The following is a 24,056-nucleotide window of genomic DNA, read 5'->3' on the forward strand; positions in this document are numbered from 1 at the left end:
ACTGGTTATCAAGAAGTTTCTCATTCTAAATCCTAAATAAGTGCAAAAAATATATTAGCAAGCACTGTTAGAGAAGTCAAAGATGAGCATTAGTAAACATTCCAATCTAAAAAATTAAATAAAGAACTACTATTTAATTTCTTTCAACTTTAGTAAACCTTTTTAATAATCTTTTATAGGTAAAAATCAAACAGGTAATTTAAAAATCGAAGATGAGCGGGCTCTTCTTAAGAATATTCATCTTCACTAGAATTTTCTCTTCTTGATAATAGGAGTTTCAAAAATAACATAAAGCAATATTAATATGAATCCATGCTATATCTCTTCTTTTGGAGATAATGAAGCTAATATTCATCTATGTTTAAGGTTGCATATTTTGAGCTGTATAATATTTTAGACGGTAAAATCAAAATGTTAACAATTCTACATATTCCAAATAGCTGGTTAAATTATTTAGTTGGAAACTTGTAGATTTTTAGAGCTAAATGACTTGTCAAATCTATAGATTAATTACGAGAAAATGTCAAAATACTCATTGGACTATTTGTATAAAGCCATTTCAGGCTCAAATTATAAATGTATTCAATTTAGTCAATTAACTTCTCAAATATGATCCAAAATAATCCCTTTGTTGTATTACTTTGGATTAGATTTAAAAAGTCAAGGGACTATTTTGGATGAGATTTGAGTAGTGTTGAGACTAAATTAGACACATGTTAGCATAGCACTAAAATGACTTCTCATAAATAGTCTTGGGATCATTTTGATCTTTGTCACAATTTATTTCTGATTATCAAGATGTTTTTACTTTAGGACTATTATGTCTATTTTGTCGCAAGCAAGCTCTTAGAGCAGGAAAAAATTTGTTGTGTTATTGACTCGTAATAGTGTCTATATACGAAAATGAAGCTCATACAAAATGAAGGAAATTAGGAGGAGAATATCCTCAATTATAAAACCTAAATTGAAATATCTATAAGTGATTTTCTACATTACTATTTCCAATATCATACAACCTCCCTCACTCTTTAAGACAGATCATATATATCAATTAATTCTAGCTTGTTTTATTACTTGAAAAACTGAACTTACCTAGAGCCTATATCAACTAATTGTTTTCAGCTTGGAGCATGAGCATTAACAATCATCTTTGATAACATTATACCTCAAACAAGAGGACAGTTGATTTTATGATGTTTTGTTCTTTTATGAAACACATGATTATTAGTAATATAGTTAGCAGCATTATTATCACAAATTAAAAGCATACGTTGAGCAATTAGAAAGCTGGATTTCTACCTGATGGTCCTTATCATCTCACATGCAAAGTGTGTCATGACTCTATATTCTAATTTATCGGCATGGTTGTCATCATCTCGCATGCAGAGTCTGTTATGTCTCTATATTCTAATTATTGCTTGAAGTGGCCACCATTGTTTTCTTTTCGATTCCATGTGATAAATTTTACTCCCATATTGATAAAATACACGGATATGAATTTTCTAAAATTAATAGACTCAACATAATCAACATTACTGAAAGCTTTCACATTATGAAATATGGTTGTCCTTTTTTCGGTTAGTTCTTGATGTGTGTGATGATACTCAAAATAACATCTCAATATTCATGTTTAGAAGTTTGTTTATGCTAATTCACAACTTCCATAGCAATTGATATTTCTAGTATTGTGTACATTTTCTCTTTATTTGTAGACTTCACCGCATCAGTAGAAGTGTAAATATATTTGCACTCTAACATTCCAGTTTTTTTATGAAGGTAAGTTGCATACTTTCTTTGAGACAATGGAGCTCATTCTTTATTGTGCAAGTAAATTCTATTTCCAAGAGGTATTTGAGATGACCCAAATCTTTAATTGGAAAAATACTTTTGTGGGTAGTATTTAATTTTAGTAACTTTGTTATGATACTCCTAGCAAGAAGGATATAGCATCTACAATTCTTCCAATATAACAAAACCAAATGAGTAATGTTGGACAAAGATGCTGTGGTGTGATGCATTGCTGTGAAGGCGAGCCTTAACAAGAATTTTGTAAAAGTTATCGAACCAAGCTCAATGACTTATGTACATATATATGGCCTTGTTAAATTTGCATATTTTGTCCTACTCTTAAGCTACTTACCCTTCTGGTCTCTCTATATATGCAACTTCAATGAGAACTTCATATATTCAAAATATTACTCCCATCTATTTGTGGTAAAGAACTTCGTTAATTGATGATGGCAAACAAAAGAATTAAGACTAAGTTGAGCCTTGCGATTGGGAAAGATATATCAAGATAGTTGATCACATAGAATTACGTAAAACATTTCACAACTAGGTGGGCTTTTTATCTTTTAATTGAGTTTTTAGGATTAAATTTGATGGTGTACACCCATCATCATTAGATTGATCTGAATAAATCCCTAAAGGACGGGTAAATAAATTCATGTATGCCAATTAAGCAAGGTAGCCATTTCAACCATAGCCTTTTTTTAACGAATATCCTATAATGCCTATTTCCTGGAAATAGAAAGCATGGAAAGGATACAACAAAACATCAAAAGATAAATAAAAAATGGTCAAATGACATTTAATCCAGGTAGGGTGATCAAAGTAATGTCTTAATTTCTTGAAGGGTTATGAGCACATGGAGATGAGAGTATTCTACATTATAGGAATGCTTAAACCAATTTTAACTATATGATTTCAACTATGTTGTAGATGTTGGGAGGCTGTCATGTTTGCGCTTGTAGGGGCAGAGAAATGTGTATAGGTTGTAGGAGGAAGTGGATTAAGTAGAGAGGATGAATCATAACAAGGAGATTTAGATAAGTTGGGAGAGGACTTGAGAAAAGTGAAATATACAACAACAACAACATGCGTTTATCCCACTAATCTGCTACATGAATTCTTTTTCTCCATTGTGTCTTGTTAAGAGTCAAATTCTCATTTAAGCCTTTATCCTCAGGTATAAATACGTTAGCTAGTGTGTTCATAACAAATACATCCTTATGGTGTGAGAACAGTCTAGGAAGGGGCATCAAATGCCTTTAAGAGAGAACTTGTCACCAATACAAAAGCATATACAACCCAAGGTACATAATATTGAAGGGGGTAACATTACTAATCACAATGGTTTGGATCCAATTTAAGATAACATGCTATCAACACATTGTTACCTTAATATTGATGTGGAGCATTCATATGTAACATCGGCGTGCGAGGTTCATTGAATGGATGACAATGAATACATTCAATAATCATTAAGTTTGATAATTGATCCCATTTTCAATACAGAATGAGCTAAATTACGAATGTAGGAAATTTGAAGCATTTTTAGTACGAAGATCCTTAATCATAATAGAATAACTAACTTTGATTTCCTGATAGCTAAATTACGAATGTGCAAGGTTCATTGAATGGATGACAATGAATACATTCAATAATCCTTTCTGTTTGGATACATTGGGACATAAAGTTTGATAATTGATCCCATTTTCAATACAAAATGAGCTAAATTATGAAGGTAGGAAATTTGAAGCATTATTAGTACGAAGATAATCATAATAGAATAATTAACTTTCATTTCCTGATAGGTGTAAAATTCGAAATAATTTTGACCAACACTTCGAGTAAATATACCCATGTGACATGAGAATGATCATCAGTGAAAGTAACAAATTTGAAAAGACTATGTGGGTGAGTACAAGACTTTAACTTTAAATATTGAAATGGACTAACTTAAAAGAGACACTAGATGTGAATGAAGATAAAAAACACTAGATAATGTATATTGGGCTGACCTGACAAGCATTACATTCAAATTTATGACGGAGGAAGAGGTAGGAATAAACCATTGAAGCTATGGTGGAGTATGGCCCAAATGATAGTACTATTGATATTGAATGATGGTGGAAGAGAAGGTAAATATGACCTTAGGGGTTAGGTAGTATTTTTCACTAGCTCATGGGATCAATAAAATATTCTTTTCTTGGTAACCTTAAACAAGATTAGAATTATTAGTTATGTGACAATATACTTGGTCTTATAAAACATATTAAAATTCCCATATAAAATAACAAGTTATGGCATTCATTTTGTGATGATACGGATTTTCTAAATCTTTAAACATATTCCTTCATCAGTTTTGATCTTGTTTGCTCTATTGAATAACATTTAATCTTTAAAGGATTGGTGGTTCAATCGATTTACATTTCGCTTACCCAAATTTAAATTTCTCTTATTTTGTATAAGGGCTCATTTGAAAGCATAGGTTGATGGGAAAAATGTTTTAGAAAGTAATGATTTGTTTTCTCTCATTTTCTGTGTAAAAATCCTTAAAATTGAGGGATTTTGAAGGGTTTTTAGAGTTGAAAATATGTAGTTTCAAAATAAGTTTTTTTAATTTCAAGAAACCAAAGGAGCTTATGTATTTTTTTTTTTTCAGATTTAGTTTTATTTTTTAAGTTGAGTGAAAATCGAAGCTTCCTTTACCTCGCCACTGTACAAACTTTTCATTGCCAATTCCTTATTGGCCACAACACATGACTGAATATTAAGAATAGGTTGTTTCAGTGGGTTCTCATTTGATAGTCATTTTACTTATATTTTCATGCCTTTAAATCTTGTTGATTAAAAAAAAAATTGCTTCACAACTGTTTTTTTTTTTGGATAAACTAATCTTTTCTAGCTACTCCCAACTCCTAGATCAATCAGCTAAACTACAAAGTTTATTTTGTAGGTATTTCTTGAAACATGCATTTCTCGTTATTATTTAAAAAAGCTTGAGGCAGGCGCAGCAATTGGGGTCATTGGAGCTCAAAGTATAGGAGAGCCAGGGACGCAAATGACGCTCAAAACCTTCCACTTTGCTGGAGTTGCTAGCATGAGTATCCTTTAATGATATTTATCAATCCACTAATGATTAGTTACGTCTACTTTTCAAGTAGACATTTCATTTCTTGAACCGATTCTTTTTCACAACAAGAGAGGGGGTGGGGTGGGCATTATGATGTTTTATAAGCTCGAAGTGAATAGATTTTGGACAGAACATATTGATTGTACTAATTTGCATTGTTTACTCATAAAGATTGATCATATTGATCCATATTGTTTACAATGATTGTTATTTGTTCATACCAATATGGATCGAATGATTACATGCATATTTTTTCAACAATCGTGCATTGATAGCAATTGTGGGTTTTGAGCTATTAGCTCACTCTATGATTTTCATATTTTACGTACAGGTAGGGATAAAGTGGAATGATTTTAATTTGATTGTAGGTTTTCAGGATAAATTTGTGTACTTTCTGCTCTATTTTTTTGTTGTCAAGAGTAATGATGGTTAGTCTGATGTATTAATTGAGCTTTTGAGTAGTGTAAATGCATTTTGATGAATAATGAATATAGTGAAATATTTTGGTTTACATGCTCATTTTTGCTGAGTTTTATTTAGATTAATTAAGAGATTGAATATGCAATTCTTTCAAATTTTGATCTTGGGGCATGACAATCGGTTTGCTTGCAATTATTTTATGATAGATATGCGTTGAAAATTTTGGAGGATAGAATATTTTGGATGGAAAGGGATGCCATAGTATTTTAGTTCCATGATTGAGGTAGAGGAGATGTAAGAGCGGTGATTGTGATTCATTGAATGAGGTGGAGAGTTTTAGGAGATCTGATGGAGAAGCAGATGTATGCATTCTCTAAAGAAAGAGTTGTGGGATGAGGAGGGATGGGATAGAGGGGCAATGTCCAATGCCAAGTATTTCAGGGAAACTTTGTTCTAAGGCTTGACTCTCGTTGGTTATTCTTATAATGTATAAATAAATCACGTAGTTGCATGCTTATCTTGCTAAGGCTTATTCTATGTGAACTAACTCTTGCAACAGACAGGTTTATTCATTAAGTTTGTTTATGGATCGAAGCTGATGGATGAGATAAGGGTTTAGATGGGAACATTAATATTGCGAGTGCGCTAGAGGAACAGATCTGAGAGCAGTGTTGTAGTGATCCATTAAAGCTGGATGCTAATGACATTAAATGGAAAAGCTAATGCAAAACTTTGGCGTAGAATGCGGCGGGAGAATAAGGATAGAAAATTTTTAGAGGTCAATGCTTAGGGTTTGGAATCAGTTTTTTTTTCCCCTTGTGCTAGATTTTATTTTGGTTACTGTTGTAAAGGTCAAAGAAATTGCATAATTGCAAACTCATCTTGCCTGAAGTTTTCCCCTATATGTGCTTTTTGGACAGATGAGCCAAGTCATGATCAGCTCAATCTTGAGTTTATTTATGGTTTAGGCTTGCCTTGTTTTCTTGATAAACTTGGCTATTGAACCATTTACATACTTGAGCTTGAGTTAGCTCGATTATATTGGTATTGCCTTGCATAGGAATGAACACATGTAAACATTGACTGAAATTATTTCTTGTATTTGTTCTTTGCATGACCTCATAATTTTTACTTGCTATCAACTTATTGTGAATTTGGAAAGTTGTTTTTTGACGACCTTTAGATATTACCCTTGGGGTGCCTCGCATCAAGGAAATTATAAATGCTGCCAAGAATATTAGTACACCTGTGATTAAAACCCAGCTACTTTCAAGCAGTGAGGCTTTATCAGCAAGAATTGTTAAAGGGTGCCTTGAGAAAACTACACTAGGCGAGGTATGTGCGCAGAAGATGTTCATGAAAATTAGATTAAATTTATTAGGTGACTATAAACTTTTTTTCCCATTATTTTTTTCATGGAAAATGACTGCATTTCATCATAACTGATAGGAGAACAATACTAAAGTGGAACTCTAATTTCTTTATTTAATTTGTACAAATCCGTTTGGTTAGATCTTTTGATACATGGACGGTGGAAGAAAACTTGTGTCAATGTATTTAAGGTTTTGGCAAATATTTGTCGGAAAAATGTGTTTGCTACTGTCTTTAATTAAGGTGAAAGGTCACGATTCTACTTTACTGAAGTATCAAGTGAAAAGAGCATGCTTTGTGCTTTGGTGAATTTGGCGCAGGATTTGTGTTAGTGACTCAACCCTTGAGGCATATATTAGATTAATTGTGAAGGATTTTTTGCCTGATGCTTCATGCTCTAGCAAAATTGTTGACAACATGATCTCTTTGTTCAACCTTCAGCTCTAAGTGAACTTTGCTATTGTTCCTCCAGTTTTGTGTTTCATGCTTTATTGAACTTATTAAGGGTAAATGTATTCCTTCAATCCTTATTCTGTGCTTTTCGAACTTGTTGAAGGAGACATGTACATTTCTTTGGTCATTGTTTGATGCTAGTTGACTTATTGAATGAAGTAGAGCCAATGATTTAACTTGCTGCATTTCGACAATGATACCCAACTTGGCTTGATGCTTCATAAGAAAGGCTATATCTTCATTTTTGCCTTAAATTGTAGACCGGTTCAGAAGACCTCTTTGATTTGGGCCACTTGAGTTTGTTTTAGTTCTGTCGTGACTTTACTTTCGCCCAACACAACTTGATGCTTTCCTTTAGTAAGGGCTAACTAATTTTACCTTGACTTGTGGATCTGTTGAGAAAATCTCTTTGATCTAAGACACTTAAGTTTGCCAAACGATTGAGTGAGATTTTATTGGTCACTCCATCCATGGGCGGATCACTGCTCACTTCAGGGTGGGCAAAACGCACCCTAAAAAAACGAGTATAGGAGGGATAGTTTTGGAATTATGTCCCCCCTCTCTCTCAAATTTTTTTTTCCCTAATATGTCCCATCTCACGCGTGCCTGTCCATCCAAACGGCTTGGCAAATCGCGTGTGGTAGGAGTCCGCCAGTGGTCGAACCCTTCGGCATTCCAAGTAGAAGAGGTCGAAGCGATAAAGAGTATATCTACAGTTTTGTTAAATTTTGCTAAAGATTAGAACCGGAAACTTTAATTTATGCATTCCTTTTTTTTCTTTATTGTTTTCTCTTGATTTTTCAGGAGCTATTTATTGCTTTCCGTTGCACAAGAACTTTTATAGCCATGAGCATTAGAGCCATGCGAATACAACACATATATTGGTTTTTGATAGTCACAATGGATTTATTGATAGTCACAATGGATTTATCTGCGCAATGCTTCTTGACCTTTCATCATCAAGTTCATTCTTTAATAGCTAATTCTTTCAGATTACTACCCTTAACACTTTCCAAATAAGGGCTTAGGTGCTGTTTAGTAGCAGGATTTATGATAAATCCTGCCAAATGGTCTGAATGGCCAAAAGAATTTATACGTTTTTTTCCCAAATCCCGTTTGACCTCTATTTTTCTGTAAATTTCGGGTTTACTAAGGGATTTAGAGGAGGAAAAAAAAAAACAAGTGAATCCTCACCACACCACAACACCGCCACATGCCTGCGTTACCAAAGTTGCCTTTGTCAGCGAGCTTCCGTTGTGACTTCCTTTCCTCGTTTCCCTTTCATCTAGGGTTTCAGGTAGGAGAGGAAGGGGGAGAAAGACGAGGGCTTCAAGTTTTAAGTGTGTTGCAATAAATTTATAATTATAATTTTCGGAATTTAGTTTTAATAAGAATGAATTTATAAATTTATAAATCTAATTAAATATAAATTTCTATTCATAAAATTATATCATAAAGTTTATTATATTTAATGATTAATTCAACTATTATGTTATATTCATTATAATTTAATTAATATAATCAGAATTTATTAAATTACCTATTAAAATATTTATATTCAATTAATTAGAGATGACATTTTGTGTGGAAATATGAAATGGGAAAAAATAGGGGGCTTGAATAAGTTAAAATAACTCCACTAATATGCATCATAGAGTATATCATATTGCATAATTTTTAATACCTATGCTCTTATGTTTCTACTCAATATTCAAATTTTAGACCATATTTTATTGTTGTCATGTTTTTTTAGAATTTTAGCTTATATATATTTTAAATTTTTAGTATTGAATTTTTTATATAATGAGTCTGGATAAGGTTGGATCCGCCCCTGACTCCATCAAATCTTTGTGCTTTTAACATTATTTTTACTATTTTTTGAGAATTTCTATATACGAAAGTGAATGTAAATGATGGCGTAGATACTTGGTAAATTATAGTGTAGAATGTAATTTACAATATCTAGTGTTTAATGCATGAAGTGAACTGACGTTCAAGCATATTTGGAGCTAATTAGAGTTAGATTGCAGTGATGGTGCTAAGGCGCCACTCTAGGAAATTTCTACAAAGAGAATGATGCAAAAGCATGCCACCTGACGCCAAGGTGCCAAGCTCCATCGTAACCTTGAATATTTCTTAGAGAAGACGGTGCTACGTCGCCAATTTTGGCGCCAATTTCAGAACTTTTGGCAGGAAAATTGCTCCACTGCACCATACTTGCTGTAGCAATACTGACACTTAGCGCCAAAGACCTAACCTTGGCACCATGATGCCATATTTTATATCAATACATTATTATTTGGTTGAGAGGGTGGCACAATGGGACAAGGTCGTTATTTATGTTTATTTCCCTACTGTATCTTTAGTTACCTATTTTGAGCCGAAGTTTGAAGCCAGTTTTGGGAGAATTAACTTTAGAAGTTTTGAATCATCTTTAGGAGGGTATATTGCTAAACCTATGACATATTTTGGAGTGGTGAATGACAACTATAGAGATGACACACGATAACTTTCATATATGAGTTTTTGTTTCACTTATTTTCTTCTCTTTTTTATTTTCATCAATATTTGCAGTGTTATTCGTTTACTAGCATGAACCCAAGATATTAGCAATGCTTGTTCATTTTCTTAATATGTAATAAAAAATATTATTAGGAGAAATTATCAGGCTTTTCCATTTGTTTTAATCAGGTCTCTAAATGTATAAAGATTGTGCTAAAGCCTAGTCAAACATATATATCAGTTGTACTCGACATGGAGAGAATTGAAAGCTTGCAGATGAGAATTTCTTCTGAATCTGTGCGATTTGCAATTTTGAATCATCCAAGAATCGGTTTAAAACCTGAGGTGAGTAGATCCAATAAAAAATACTCACTGCTGTGCATTTCATTCTGGTTGAGTATGTTCTTTGTGTAATGTCATCGCAGCATGTTATCACAATGAGCTCCCATAAGTTGAAAATTTCTATGCCACTTGTTCACAAAGACCAGCTGTTTCCGCTGCACTCTATGAATACATTGCTTCCTAAAGTTATTGTGAAGGTGAAGCACAAAAATTATGACGTTTTATTAGAAAACTTTTATATGATGTTTAGCCAGGCACGAATCAATGATTTTTGGTTGAACTGATAAGTGCTTATTTGTTGGCATGCAGGGGATCTCAACTGTGAAACGTGCGGTCATCAAGAAAGATAAAGAATTGTACAGCTTGTTTGTGGAAGGGTTAGTATCTCAGGCTTTTTTATGCATTTAAGCATATCTTATCGTTGGGCAAATTGCAGCTGCTTTGATTTTGGAATTTGATTCAGTTTGGTAAGTTTTCAAAGATTATTAACGTAGGCTATCATATTCAGGTTTGGCTATGCGTATTAGTTTATGTTAGTCTCATCCATAATGATTTATTTTATTTTATGTGAGTATTTTAATGACCAATTTATTCAGTTATTTTCGTATATTATTCTACTGTTCTTGTGCAAGTAAAAAATGACCTCTAAAACTTTCAGCATTGGAGCTAAATAAATCTTCTTTAAGGGAATTCAACCTTTATTTCGTTATATAATTGCCACATTGATGGTAGTAAGATATTGATAACCTTTGCAAATGAAAATTTGAATTGGTTGGCACTGAAAAATAAAGGTCAAAGTGTTGAACCAAAATTTGGGTTCTATGAGCAATATAACCTATGAAATTGCTTTCATCCTTGCTTTCATTTCTTTTTATATGGTTGTTGGTGCGATTCTGAATTGGTTGGCACTGAAAAATAAAGGTCAAAGTGTTGAACCAAAATTTGGGTTCTATGAGGAATATAACCTATGAAATTGCTAGCATCCTTGCTTTCATTTCTTTTAATATGGTTGTTGGTGCGATTCTTACCCCCTCCAAGGGACATTGGTTTTATGCAGTTCCTGTGTGCACTTTAATGATGTGTTGTGCATAAATAGTAGGGTTGTCAATTGGATACATCAAGCCAAACTATTTCATTCAAGGAAGAACAAAGATGAAACATAAAGATTCCATAATGTAAAAAATTTCTCAGATCTTTCCTTAGCTCAAAATGGTAGAATAAAAGATGCTTATAATTCCCTATATCCTTAAATCAGTCATCTTTTTCTTTTATCACATAAAAACTTAGCTTTTGAATGAAGCTCGTCTTGAGAAACTAAAAAATAGAACCTTTTAGCTTTGCCTTATGAAATGTAATTTTCAACCGTAATAGAGTTGAACATATTGACCAAAGAAATGAAACAACAAAACTTAAGAGATACGGAAAAAAAATATGATTTTAAGTAATGAGTAAAAGGCTAAAATAGTCCCCCGACTATTATTAAATGTTCAATTTAATCTCAGACTTTCATGATGACCCAACTTAGTCCCTCGATTTTTTGAAAATATCCAAATTTAATCTCAAGGCCAAAAGTAATAGTTAAAATTAATCTCTACAGTTAAATGTGAGGCCACTTTGGGTATTATAGTGTATGTGAGATTATATTATTATTTTTATATTTAATTATTTATCATATTAAAATAAATATAAAAATCCTACTGGAACTTACACATGTTTATTAATTATTCACTCTTTGTTATTTAGTTGGTTAACTTTCATCATGATTTTAGTATTTATTTTAATATAATAAATGATAAAGTATATAAAAATTATAACATAATCACATATACCCTAATACTTAAAATGCCCTCACATTTAACTGTTGAGTTAACTTTAACTATTACCTTTGGTTTTGGTATCAAATTGAGACATTTTATGATAGTTAAGGGACTAAGTTGGGTATTATAAAAGTCTGAGATTAAATTGGGTATATACTAATAGCCAGGGGATTATTTTGGACTTTTACTCGTGAAATATTTTTTTATGTATAGCAGGAGAAAGAAATCTAACGACCTTCGACTATGCAATCCCAAATTTGTTTCTTGGAATTACTTCGACAAAAGAAAATCCTTAAATATTTACAACTGCTTAAGTATAATTTAAAAAAAAAAAAAAAAATCTTAAACTTGTTTATCCATTAGATTGTGGGCTTATGCTCAATAGCCCACTCTACTCGCTTGTGCTCATGCTTGCGACCTGCATTGCTCTCTCGTGCTTGTGGATTTTCTCCCTCGCCATTGTGCTCCCTCATATTATACTCACTCATCACTACCTTTGACATGTTGTGTTCATGCATCATTCCCATGGGTTCCCTAGCAGCCCTATCTTGCTTGTGTTCATTCTTTGATGACAATCCATCTCATGTGCCAATTGATGTATTCCATTACAACACAACTTGACCTACCCATATGGGGCTTATTCTTCACCTCGCTTTCTTATGCTTTTTTGGCATCGACATTAAGCTTTGCCTTGCGTTTCTTTAACATCTCTATGCTAATCATCTCTTGACAGCCTCGTGATTGTTGATGGTTCACTAGCCTTATAGCTTGGCTTAATCAGTTTGAGATTTTTCGCCTTCCAAACCTATTTCTCTCACTTTATCATTCATTGTTATTGTTAGGGGGAAGGGTTTGCAGCTAAAATTGCTTAGAGTTTTATTTATTGATTTTAATATTTAGATTCTTCTAAAGAATGATTTGATAGTTCAAGTACTATGAAAGTCAAATTAAAACAAGTTAGCTATGTGCAACAAAGTATCTTAAGTAAAATTATCATTAAAATAACATAAATAAGTGAAAAAAATAAAACTCCTCTAAACTCGACATAGCAGACCTAGATTTAACATATCAAGCTTCGTGCGTTAGCGAGCAAGGTCATGACCTTGTCATTGCTGGACTTTATGGAGTTTAGTGCCAAACCTTAGAAGCTAGATCGTTTGTGTATGCAATGAGATAGTTTCAATTTAAGTTTGGAATAATTGAAACAAGAGAAAAAAAATTCCTCTTACCTTCCACACACCAAATGTCGGACGCTCTCAATTTTGCGTTTCAAAGATGAAGGATCCAATGTCAAACGCCCATGCCTGCAACAATCAAGGCGATGTTCCAAGGGGAAATATGTGGCGAGCGTTTGTTACGGGATCAGGATCGGGCTTGTTGGGCTGGATAGTAAGAAAACATTTGATTAATAAATTATGATATTAAAATATTAAAAAAGTTATTTTAAATAATTTATGATTAAATATTGGGACACGTGTTGGACATGCATGTTCGATTCTACTTATATAGTATTTTAATCGGACACATTTCAGCTATTCCAACACATGTCCCAGTTGTGTAAGACACATGTATGTGTCTGACACTACATACCTTCTTATGAAGGTCTGTCGGTGCATCATATATAGATATTATGATTTATAGGAAGATAAATATTCTATGTATTCAAAAATGCTAAATGGGTTAGGGAAAATGCTAAGGAGATTGATAGTTTAGGATTTAAATTTTGGTATTCAAGTAGGAGCCATATTAGAAATGATATAGGCATGATTATAAATAATAATTTGAAGATTAACGTTATAGAAATTAATAAAATTGGAAATAGAATTACAGCTTTAAATATTATTATTAATGTTAAGATTATTAATATTATAATTGTTTATACTCAAGTAGATTTGGATGTGTTATAAAATAAAATTTTGGCATGATTTATAAGATTTAATACAAAAGATTTCTCTTAAAAAAGAGTTTTTTTGTGTTCACTTAAATGGATACGTGATAAAGCTGTAGAAAATTTTAAAAATATTCAGGATGGCTATGGTTTAGAGCGAAGGTGATAAGATCATACTAGATTTTCTTTTAGCCTATTATTTTGTAATTGTTAATATTTTATTTAAGAAAGTATATGTGTATCTCAACACTTATAAGAATGGGCATAATAAAATTAAAATTGATTATTTTTTATTAAAAAATAAATAAATTGTTTAGATTGCAAATGTTGTAAAGTTATTTCGAGTAAAAATTTATCTACGCAACATCGCTTATTAGTTTTGGACTTTAAAATGAAGGGGTAAAAAATAAAAAAATAAAGTAGAATATTGTCCTAGGATTATTTAGAGATATTTAAATAATGCTAATAAAAATATTTTATGGTAGGATTCAATATCTTAAAATTTGGATTGTTCATGAGGAAGCTAATATTATGTGGGGAAAAATAGTTCGTGATACTGAAAAAGTTGTAAAGTATGTACTTTGGAGAATAAAAATGAAAAGCTTCTATTATTAAAAATAATTTATGGTGGAATCAAAATGTATAAGGAATGATTAAAAATAAAAGCTTTATTATCAAAATTGGTTAGCTGTAAAAGTTTGAAAATATTGGGAAAGATATATGGTGGCCCACAAAGATTCTAAGTAATTTGTAATGCAAAGAATTTAGCTTTAGTAATTTTTATAATAGATCATATAAAAGAATGAAAGGTGTGTATAAATTAGCCAAGCAAAGAGATATGAGTAAAAATTTAATTCAAGTGAAGTGCAATAAGATTGAAGATTAATAAAGGTTCAAACACAAGCATCTTATAAGAGGATATTCAATATATATGGATGAGACATTTTAATAAACTCTTTCACACCTGCTCCTAGTTCGCACAAGCCCAGAGCTGTAGGCCTCCTTCATCCTCTAATGTCTGGTTTTCTAGTAGTCTTATCTTCATGGTTGGCCTTGCGCGAAAGTATAAAATTCAAAACACTTTAAAGCTTAAAATCCTGATCGTGACGTGTTCAACATGAGTAGAATCCATGCATGCTTTTTTTAGCATGATTCATCATGTAAGCTTTGTGAGCACTTTTCTTAGCACAACAAGCTAAATTTAAATACTCGTTTGTGTTGTTCAAATGTGCTAATAAAATTTGCAAAATAAGTATTTGTTTGCGTAATTCTAGCATTGCGAGAAAATTAGTCTTTTCGTGCAGGTGAAAGACCCATGCTCGTCTTTTTTGATGTTGTTTGATTGAAGTCCCCGGCCGTGACATCAGCTAACACCGACTATGCAATTCTTTTTTAGCATATTGGGCAGGCTAAAACTCTCCAAAATTTCTCCTAAACAAGAATGATGTCGAGAGATTGTTGAAATTTAGTTCAAAGCCACTCATAGGAAACATGACTTAAAATAACATTTTTAAAATAAAATGCAAATAAATAAAATACAAATAAATGAAATTCGCAAGATTAAAAAAGAGCTTTTAGGGAACTTGGAATGAAATTCTGAAAAACTTACTTGAGAGCACAAAATTTCTCCACTGTCACTAGAACAATAACAAATCCTAGGGACTTGATTAGTGAGCTTAACAGCAATAAAAGAAGTAATTAAACTCCCACTTTATTTATAGAGTAGAGAAGATGACATGTGGGACTCGTTCACTTTAAAATGATTTATATAAGGATGAATTTCATTTCTAAGAATAGAATCTGCTTTGCATTTAACGTCACCAGATTGCAACACACAAGCTGATATATGGCATATGTTAGGCCTGAAAATTAGATTTTGTGCATATTCCAATAGCCAATACTCACGCAATTTACTAAATTTGAATATTTTATAAATTCCTGCTTATATTAACATGTAAATTTTTAAACCCAAGGATATCACCTCAAGGAGCATTATGTAGCCTCATGAAGCATAAGCATGCTATGATAACTCAGTGCAGTGCACCACTTTGAAAAGTATGTGACTGCATTGAAAGACGTGCTACATTTTTAATTTGAAAATTTTAAAGAAAATTGAAGCATATGAATATGATATGCAAAAGCATCGGAATACATACAAGTGCATCGCATGAGCACACCTAAAACGTGCAAATATATTGAAAGCATGAGAGCACGCAATTTAACTACACCAAAAAGCATCTAAGTGCATTGTGCAAATGCATTGAAAGTGTTTGTGCCACGTAAAAGAACTTTAAAATCCCTACTTGTACACCATTAATGTGCTTAACGATCAAATACGAAAGTATGAGAAATTTGCGTGGGTAGGGCTGCAAACGAACCAAGACGAGTCGAGTATGTGTGTGTTCATATTTGAGTTTGTTTATTATCTGCTTGTTTAAGTTCGGTTCGAGTTCGATTCGAGCTTTTTTTCTTTTTGTTCAAGATTGGTTTGTTTAAATTAATGGATGTTCATGTTTGATTCATGGTTGGTTTATGTTCGATTCATTTTGTGCTTATCGAGCTTTGAACAAATGAGCCTGAACGAGCTATAAATGAGATCTACTTCTAGATGTTTATTAATTTAACAAATGAGCCTTATCGAGTCTTCTAACAAATAATTACATCGAGTATATTCGTGAATATATCTAGCAAAAATTTTAAACAATCAAACAAGCTCGTTCATGAATATATCTAACGAGTATTCTTGATCTATCAGATGAGCAAGTTCATGAACATATCTAATTAGTGTTTTCAAGCTGCCAAATAAACTCGTTCACGAACAAACAATTTATAATTCATATTGTATTTTTTCATGAACATTTTAAACAAACAATCTAGCAAATATGAACAAATGTCTCTTGTTTTTTTGCACTCCACCTGCGTCCAGGTGTAACGCACTCGTGCCCATGAGCACCGCCCTGACCCACGCTTGCTACATGTGCGCCTTGCCGCACCTGTACCCACGCTCGTGAGTCTCACCCAAACTCAAGCTTGCCTCCTGCACGCCTTGCCGCAAAGGCGTCTACGCCCGTGAGCCCCACCCATACTAGTGCCTACGTGCTTAGCGCACCGCGTGCCCTGCCGCACTCGCTCTGCTCACCAGCATGGCTCGCCAGCACATCCTCCCGCACCTCGCTCGGCTCAACTAGATCCAAGTTTGCGGGTCAGGCCGGGTCAACTCGAAGGGTCGGGTCCAGGTCAACCTGTTTGAACCCAGCTCAATTCCTGGTTCGATCCTAACCCGACCCATAAACCCTTTTTTATACCTATACTCTGAACTCTTATAAAATATAAAAAATTTAAAGTCACTTTAACATAGCCTTAATGATGACCGTATTGAAAGCTAATCTCAACTGGAGGGGTCAACTTTTAAATTTTATCAAAATTTTAAAATTTAACATCTTTCAAAATAGAAATTAATCACTCACAACTTCAAGCAAAAATTTATTTATCTTCTATAATCATTTGGCGAGGGTGTTGAAATCATAATAACTTCAACTCCCACAAAGTAAATGTCCTTTAAGAAATTTCACTAAAATTCATTCTCAAATAATCTCATGGCAGTAAAGGTTAATTCTTAAAATCAAATTCTCATGCTATAAAATAAAAATAATTTTAAATGATTTCAATTTCATTTGTTAATGCTTGTGTTGAAGATAAATTTCAACAAAAAAGGATTCTATTATGTTACCTTTAAACCCTGATAAAATATAAATATAAAATCACTTTAACATAGCCTTAATGATGAACATGTTGAATGCTAATCTCAACAAGAGAGATTAATTTTGAAATTTTATCAACATTTTAAAATTTAACATCTTTCACAATACAAATATTCAAATATAAATTAATCACTCATAACTTTAAACAATAATTTATTCATCTTCCATAAACATTTGGCGAGGGTGATGAAATCAAATTTACTTCAACTCCTAAAAAGTGAATGTCTTGTCAAAAATATTACTATAATTCATTCTCAAATAATCTCTTGACATTAAAGGTTTTAATAAATGACCTGACCCAAAAAATATAGGTTTAGGTTGATCTATTTAATAAATGGGGCGGGTTTGGCTCATGCATTCCAACCTATTTATAAACGGATCGAGTTCGAGTTGATCCGCCAACTTGATTTCAACCCATCTAATATTTTTTCTTTAATTTTTTTATTTGTCAATATAATCTTCTTATTTTAAATTAATCAACCTAAAATATATGGTTAAAAGGTTAATAAAAACATTATTTTTAATAAAAACAAGTAATCATGTCGGGTTCGGTTGCGAGCGAGTTGGTTTTGGTAGCTAGCAGGTCGGGTTCATGTTCACCTCTTTGACCCATCTATTAAATCGGTTGGGTTCAAGTTGACCGAATTTAGTTCGGTTTGGATCTGAATTCAACCTATTGACATGTTTTGACACCCCTAGCAATAAGGATGTGGCACGTGTCCTTAACCAATGTTTTGGCCTAACGGCTCCACTTAGCAAACGGTTTTGATCGAGATCCTTTAACTAGGTGGTTTGGCCTAATACGTTCACAATGTTAAGGTCAATGACAGAGCTTGTATGTCCCCCAATGGTTATCACCCTGAAGTAATATATCATAGGGTAAACTTGATTGGGCGTAAAGCCCTCTATTAGGTCAACTTGAACTTATCCCTAGGAAAACATTCACTTCAGGTCTACAAGATACCCTTGTACTAAGTAACCCATGGCTATCGACAAAGATTTTCCGGTCATGTTATGTCGACTTGGTCCTCTAACTAAGTAGATTACCGATCATGACAACTCAGAACAACAGAACCATGTGATCTTAATCGGGTTCGTCATCATTTTCCCCATCATCTACTTTATGTGAAATGCTGGTATATTTTTAAATCTTAAATATTAAAACTGTTATTACTATACACCAAGTATTAAATATTTTTTTAAGGATTAGCCTTAATTGAAAGTATTCTCTCTCATTGGGAGGGGCTATTAACTATATGGATTTGCGCCTATGGGAAAGCTGAACTCAAATCTTAAACTCATTGCATAATTGGGGCGAAATCTTTGGGTAGTGTCTTATCTCTAATCAATCAGTTTTTAGGAAAAAAAAAATTCCTGGAATTTAACCCGTCAAAACTCTCCTTGAACTATGAGGAAGGGCTGGGATGCCCAAAATTTTTTTGGAGCTCATCTTCTTGTTGATAAGGCTAGAGAGGGATTTAATGGAAAAATTTAGTTATAGAGGTCAATTTTAAAGTCTAAAATTTTTCATTTGAGCAAATCTAAAACCAATACATAAAGTGTAATTTTAGTATTAATAATAGTGATGGGATTGTGATATTACGAGTGAACGAGTCATTGAAAAGAGTGCACATTTAAGATAGCTTGGGTCTATCATACAAATAGATGGTGAAATAGATGGGGATATTATTTTTAGAATTCAAGTTGGATAGTTGAAGTGAAGGAATGTATCGGGCATGTTGTGGATATAAAAGTATCCCTTGAACTTAATGGAAAATTTTATGAGATTTTGGCGAGACCTGTAATGCTTTATAGTGTAGAATTTAGGCTATTAAAAAAACAGAAAATCATGTTAAGTCTCGCAGAGATGAGAATGCTCAGGTGGATGAGTGGCTTTACACTTAGAGACAAAATGCGAAACAAGTATATATGTGAAGAGGTTAGTAGCTCCAATGGCAAAAAAGATTAGAGAGAGTTGCCTTAAATGGTATGATCACATAAAACATCAGCCATCCAATGATCTTCTTAGGAGAGTAGATGTATTAGATTCAACCAATATTAAGAAATGCATAGGTAGATCTAAAAAGATTTGGTTAGAAAGTATTAAAATTTACTTTTTTTAATTTGATTTAAATGAGAAATAAAATGGAGAAAAAAGATTCATATAATCGACCCCATGCAGTGGGATAAAATCTTGTTATTATTGTTGTTATAGATTCAGATGATATGTTAGTGAGGATTGCCTAACCAAGTTTGGAGGGGCAAAATCAGAAAACAGTTTCAACAACTCTCCCATGGCTTGTTATATATGTAAAGATAAATGACTAGTTTATTTGTCTCTTTTCCATGATTATATGCTCTAAAGTTTTGAATACATACAAGGGAATTGCTTGAATATAATTTTGCATTTCTTTGTTGGCAGCACAAACTATCTTGCTGTTATGGGCACTCCAGGTGTCGATGCAAGCAAAACCACTACCAATCATGTTATTGAAGTATGTCAAACTCTTGGTATTGAAGCTGCAAGGCAGACTATTATAAATGAAATTAAATTTACTATGGATGGACATGGAATGAGCATTGATATCCGCCATATGAAGCTCCTTGCTGATTTAATGACTTACAAAGTATAGTTTCTAACCTCTATATTTTCTAATGCTATGAAGAACGTAAGCCTTGTACTTATAGCTCCTGTATTAATTCTTTAGAAGGAATCCACATTCATTCATTCTCATAAATATTTGATAACATTCTCAGGAAAATCACTTCCCTGATAAATTTTGATTACTTTCAAACAGGGTGAGGTGCTTGGTATGACAAGATTTGGGCTCACAAAAATGAAAAACAGTGTTTTGATGCTGGCTTCATTTGAGAAAACGTCCGAGCATTTATTTAATGGGGCATACAGTGGCAGGGATGACCACATTGAGGGAGTGAGTGAGCGCATCATAATGGGCATTCCGATGCAGCTGGGCACTGGAATACTTAAAGTCAGGCAAAGGTATGCTGAAATTACGCAACCCCACTTGTAAAAATCCTATTTTTTTTTCTCAGGGATTAGATTTCTATGTCCAATTAAGCATTCATTGCATTTTGGTTTCAGTCATGTTATCACATATCATAAAAGCATACGTTAGTATAGTGAAAATCAGTGATCTAAACTTAGGCTTTGTTTGGGACTGCTTTCTTACTGTTTCTTGAAGCTGCTTTCTAATAAAAATAAATTTAATTTTTGTACTAGAAAGCTATTTTAAAAAGCAGTAAGAAAGGCGCTCCAAATGAAGCCTTAGATAAAGGCAAACTTATTGTAAATATATCATAGAGAAAGTGAAGAACGTGGATTTTTTTTTTTTTTCAGTTCTAACGTATCATACTTCGCAATAGTGATAGTCTACACTGTTAAATATATAATATAGTTATTTCCGATAGAACAACCTAATTTAAGCTGATTCAGAACTCAAACAGAACTACTTAATAATAAGAAATAATATGTCGAATGAACTAATTAGGATGTCAGTCATTTAGATCCCAGGATTTCAAATTAGCCATCAGAATTATAACTGAATAGATTCGGAGACATACAAGCACTAGTGATTTGTGTGCTATATGTCAAGCAAAACGGATTTAGAAGATGCCAATTATGTTTTAAGTGCTGTACCATTATAGTGTTTTTGAAGCCCGTGAGAGCTGATGGAGAAATCGATTATCTTGATTTCTTTTTGCTGTGATTAGTGGGATGTAAGAGGCGTTACAGAAACTCCATATGATCAGAGTGTTGGTATAAACGCAATACAACATCTACTCGAGAGGTGGAACAGAGAAATTATGCAGAATTTATGATGCGTGGCAATTTAGACATATTTCATAACATGGTTGAGAATGTGATAATTATATACATAAAAATTTAATAAATAACAAACTCCAGCGTCTGAACAAACAGTTTGGAGGAACATTATTGAAGTAGAATACTCTCTGATCTATTCACATCTATTACGTGGAAATCCTGCCAGTGTCTGCGGATTTCTCCTTTCCTACTATTCATTGAGGGATATGAGTTCTTACTTTGCTGTTCCTTCTCTTTCTTCTTCTTTTCTGTATCCAAGGGCGGAACCAGCCTTAATTTTAAGGGGGCAAACTTATAAGTGAAAGTGTAGAATTTTTTTTTTCATAAATATCGTTACAATGAAAATTTGTTCCGAGGGCATTACCTCTCGACCACTATTTGTTCATATCCTCGATAATTGTACGATTCGCAGATATGTCGGGGGTCCAAGGGGCAGCGCCCCCTGGTGAGGTTTGACCATAACTAAAGCATCTCTACATAATGTGTTTAATTATGTTGGGGCTATTGCCTAAAGATCATAGTATTTTAAAACTTTTAGGGGGGCAATTGCCTAAAAACCCCTGTAATAAAAATTAAAAAATACATTGAGGATGACAAATTACCTAATGAATCATATAATAAGATTTTTTTTTTTTTTCCGGGGGCCTGGGCTTAAGGTGGATCCGCCCCTATTTGTATCATGTAATGCTTCTTTAGTAGAATAATAAAAGCAAACCAATGATTTGGCTGCATTGTTGCTGCTTATTTTAAATTTTTCATGGCATTGCTTCTGTAAATATTGTTGAACATATAATTGTGGACTAAGGCGCAGCAATTGCAGAGTACAAGACCTTACTGAGCTGAAGTATGGACCAGATCCAATAATTAGCTGAGGCAAACAAGAGATCCATCTAAAAGAACTAATATTGCGATCCATGAATGTTTTGGAGCAAGGTAGCTGTTCATTTACATTTTCTATAGGTCATAAGCTATTTGGTTTCGTTTCCAAATTTACGTACTAAATTCTTTTTTTTTTTACCTTGCAAGTGAAAAGCAAATTGTTGGTATTCAAGTTTCTGGTTCGTGATATATATACATCAAATTGATTTGTTCCTCTGCTTCAAACTTGAAATGGAGATTATATAGCTAGCAAATGCAGTGGAAATCTACAGCTTCTTTGGGTCTCGTGAATAGAAAATTACTTCAGAACAAAAATTTTCAAGTGATTGCATGCAAATCCATAGGCTTTTACAGCATGGTTGAGATGATAGAAATGCTTATTTTCTGTGACTTCAAGTGGGAAGTTTGGAGCAAGTGAGTTGATGCTTCATTCACATTTGTAAATGCTTAAAACAAGTTTTCTCTACATAAGAAAATGCAATTCTAGCTAATATCATAGTTGCTCTGACGATGGCTCCTGCTCACCATTCAGGACGACAACAATTAAGAAAACCTAAAATGGTGATCATCAAGGTGTTGGAGAAAATATCAAAATTATTCTTATCTTATGTTGTGAAGTTATGGCCTGCTCTTTGATGTTGATTCTATAACTACAACCTTTCAGTTGACATCATAAGATTGACTAAGATAGAAATAATATTTGAGATTAGGCACTTTAGAGAGTATTTTTGAGAATTTTTTTAGTTATAGGGCGATTATAATCACCTATATAATCATGGCATGGTCAAGTCAATCCTCAAGCTTGGAAAAATTATTATGTGCAGTCACCGGATAATGTTCGCAGACAAATCAGAATGTGTCATGTCACTTTTTTGCAGTGTTGTGTACTGGTGATGTGACACGCTCTGATTTGCCTTCGGACAGTCTAGTGCTCGATTTTTTAGTTTGATATAAGAAATATAAGATCTTTGTGGGCATCTAGGAGAAGCGGTTTCACTAGCTGGCACCTCTTAATCATTTTCCTAAGTTTTTTTTTTTTTTTAAATGAATGGTATTGAACCCGTAAACTTTGGATAAATAGCATTTTACTTAAAACTAAAGGCAACACATGTATAAAAAGATGATAAATTATTAAATAATAACATGCAAATTTATTTCCATGAAATAATATAGGTTACATAGGTTCATGAAGTCAGAATACTCTAATAATTGTGCTTCATCAACAATCCTTTTAAGCTTATTTCTATTAGTACAAGCTATTTCAACTTAGATCAATCAATTAGGTTTTTTTTTTATCCTTTCCCAAGTTTCTTGTTCTATGGACACATTGTTTGTTAATCTCAATTAAATTTATATTTTGACACATATTTAATAAATAAATAACTATTAAATATTTAATAAAATTTAAAATTTATTATAATAGTCATATATATGAAAATAATAATCATATTTTTTATAGAAATTAGATTAAAGAATTTTGGAGGAGGGCAATGGAATAGGAACTTGATGATACTTTAGTTATCATAAATAATTAATGATGAAATTTAATTTTTAAATATAATAAAAAATAATATAAACTGAGTAACCAATAAGTAGTTAGCGAGCCCTGTACAAACCTTATGATCCGTTGCAGCCCATCAAAGGTGAACGACGAAAATTCATAACGGCCCGTGGCAAGTTTATGCTATAAATGGGCTATTATTTATCGCTTCAGCCCAGTAGTTGGGCCCAATCTAATAAGCTCAAGCTATAAAAATTTATCCTTGTGGCTTCATTTTTTAATGCGATACATTATCTTCTATTAATTAATATCAAAACTTTAATAAAATTTTGGATATGTAGTCAAACCACTGTGACTGTT

At 32.8% G+C, this 24,056-nt stretch overlaps 1 protein-coding gene across 1 annotated transcript in view; it reads left to right on the forward strand.

Annotated features, from left to right (window-relative positions):
• Nucleotides 1–22,812, forward strand: part of LOC110102967 (DNA-directed RNA polymerase III subunit 1) — an 83,100-nt gene extending 60,288 nt beyond the window's left edge. The window contains exons 20-28 of the mRNA XM_020831494.2: nt 4,742–4,889; nt 6,522–6,673; nt 9,854–10,009; nt 10,090–10,203; nt 10,316–10,383; nt 19,895–20,099; nt 20,271–20,473; nt 22,137–22,249; nt 22,343–22,812. Of these exons, the coding sequence (XP_020687153.1) occupies nt 4,742–4,889; nt 6,522–6,673; nt 9,854–10,009; nt 10,090–10,203; nt 10,316–10,383; nt 19,895–20,099; nt 20,271–20,473; nt 22,137–22,188 (1,098 nt within the window). The 3' untranslated portion in view covers nt 22,189–22,249; nt 22,343–22,812. The remainder of the gene's footprint in view (nt 1–4,741; nt 4,890–6,521; nt 6,674–9,853; nt 10,010–10,089; nt 10,204–10,315; nt 10,384–19,894; nt 20,100–20,270; nt 20,474–22,136; nt 22,250–22,342) is intronic.
• Nucleotides 22,813–24,056: the final 1,244 nt, after the last annotated feature.

This window comes from Dendrobium catenatum, unplaced genomic scaffold, assembly GCF_001605985.2.
Source record: "Dendrobium catenatum unplaced genomic scaffold, ASM160598v2 fragScaff_scaffold_1482, whole genome shotgun sequence".
NCBI classification, from domain to species: domain Eukaryota; kingdom Viridiplantae; phylum Streptophyta; class Magnoliopsida; order Asparagales; family Orchidaceae; genus Dendrobium; species Dendrobium catenatum.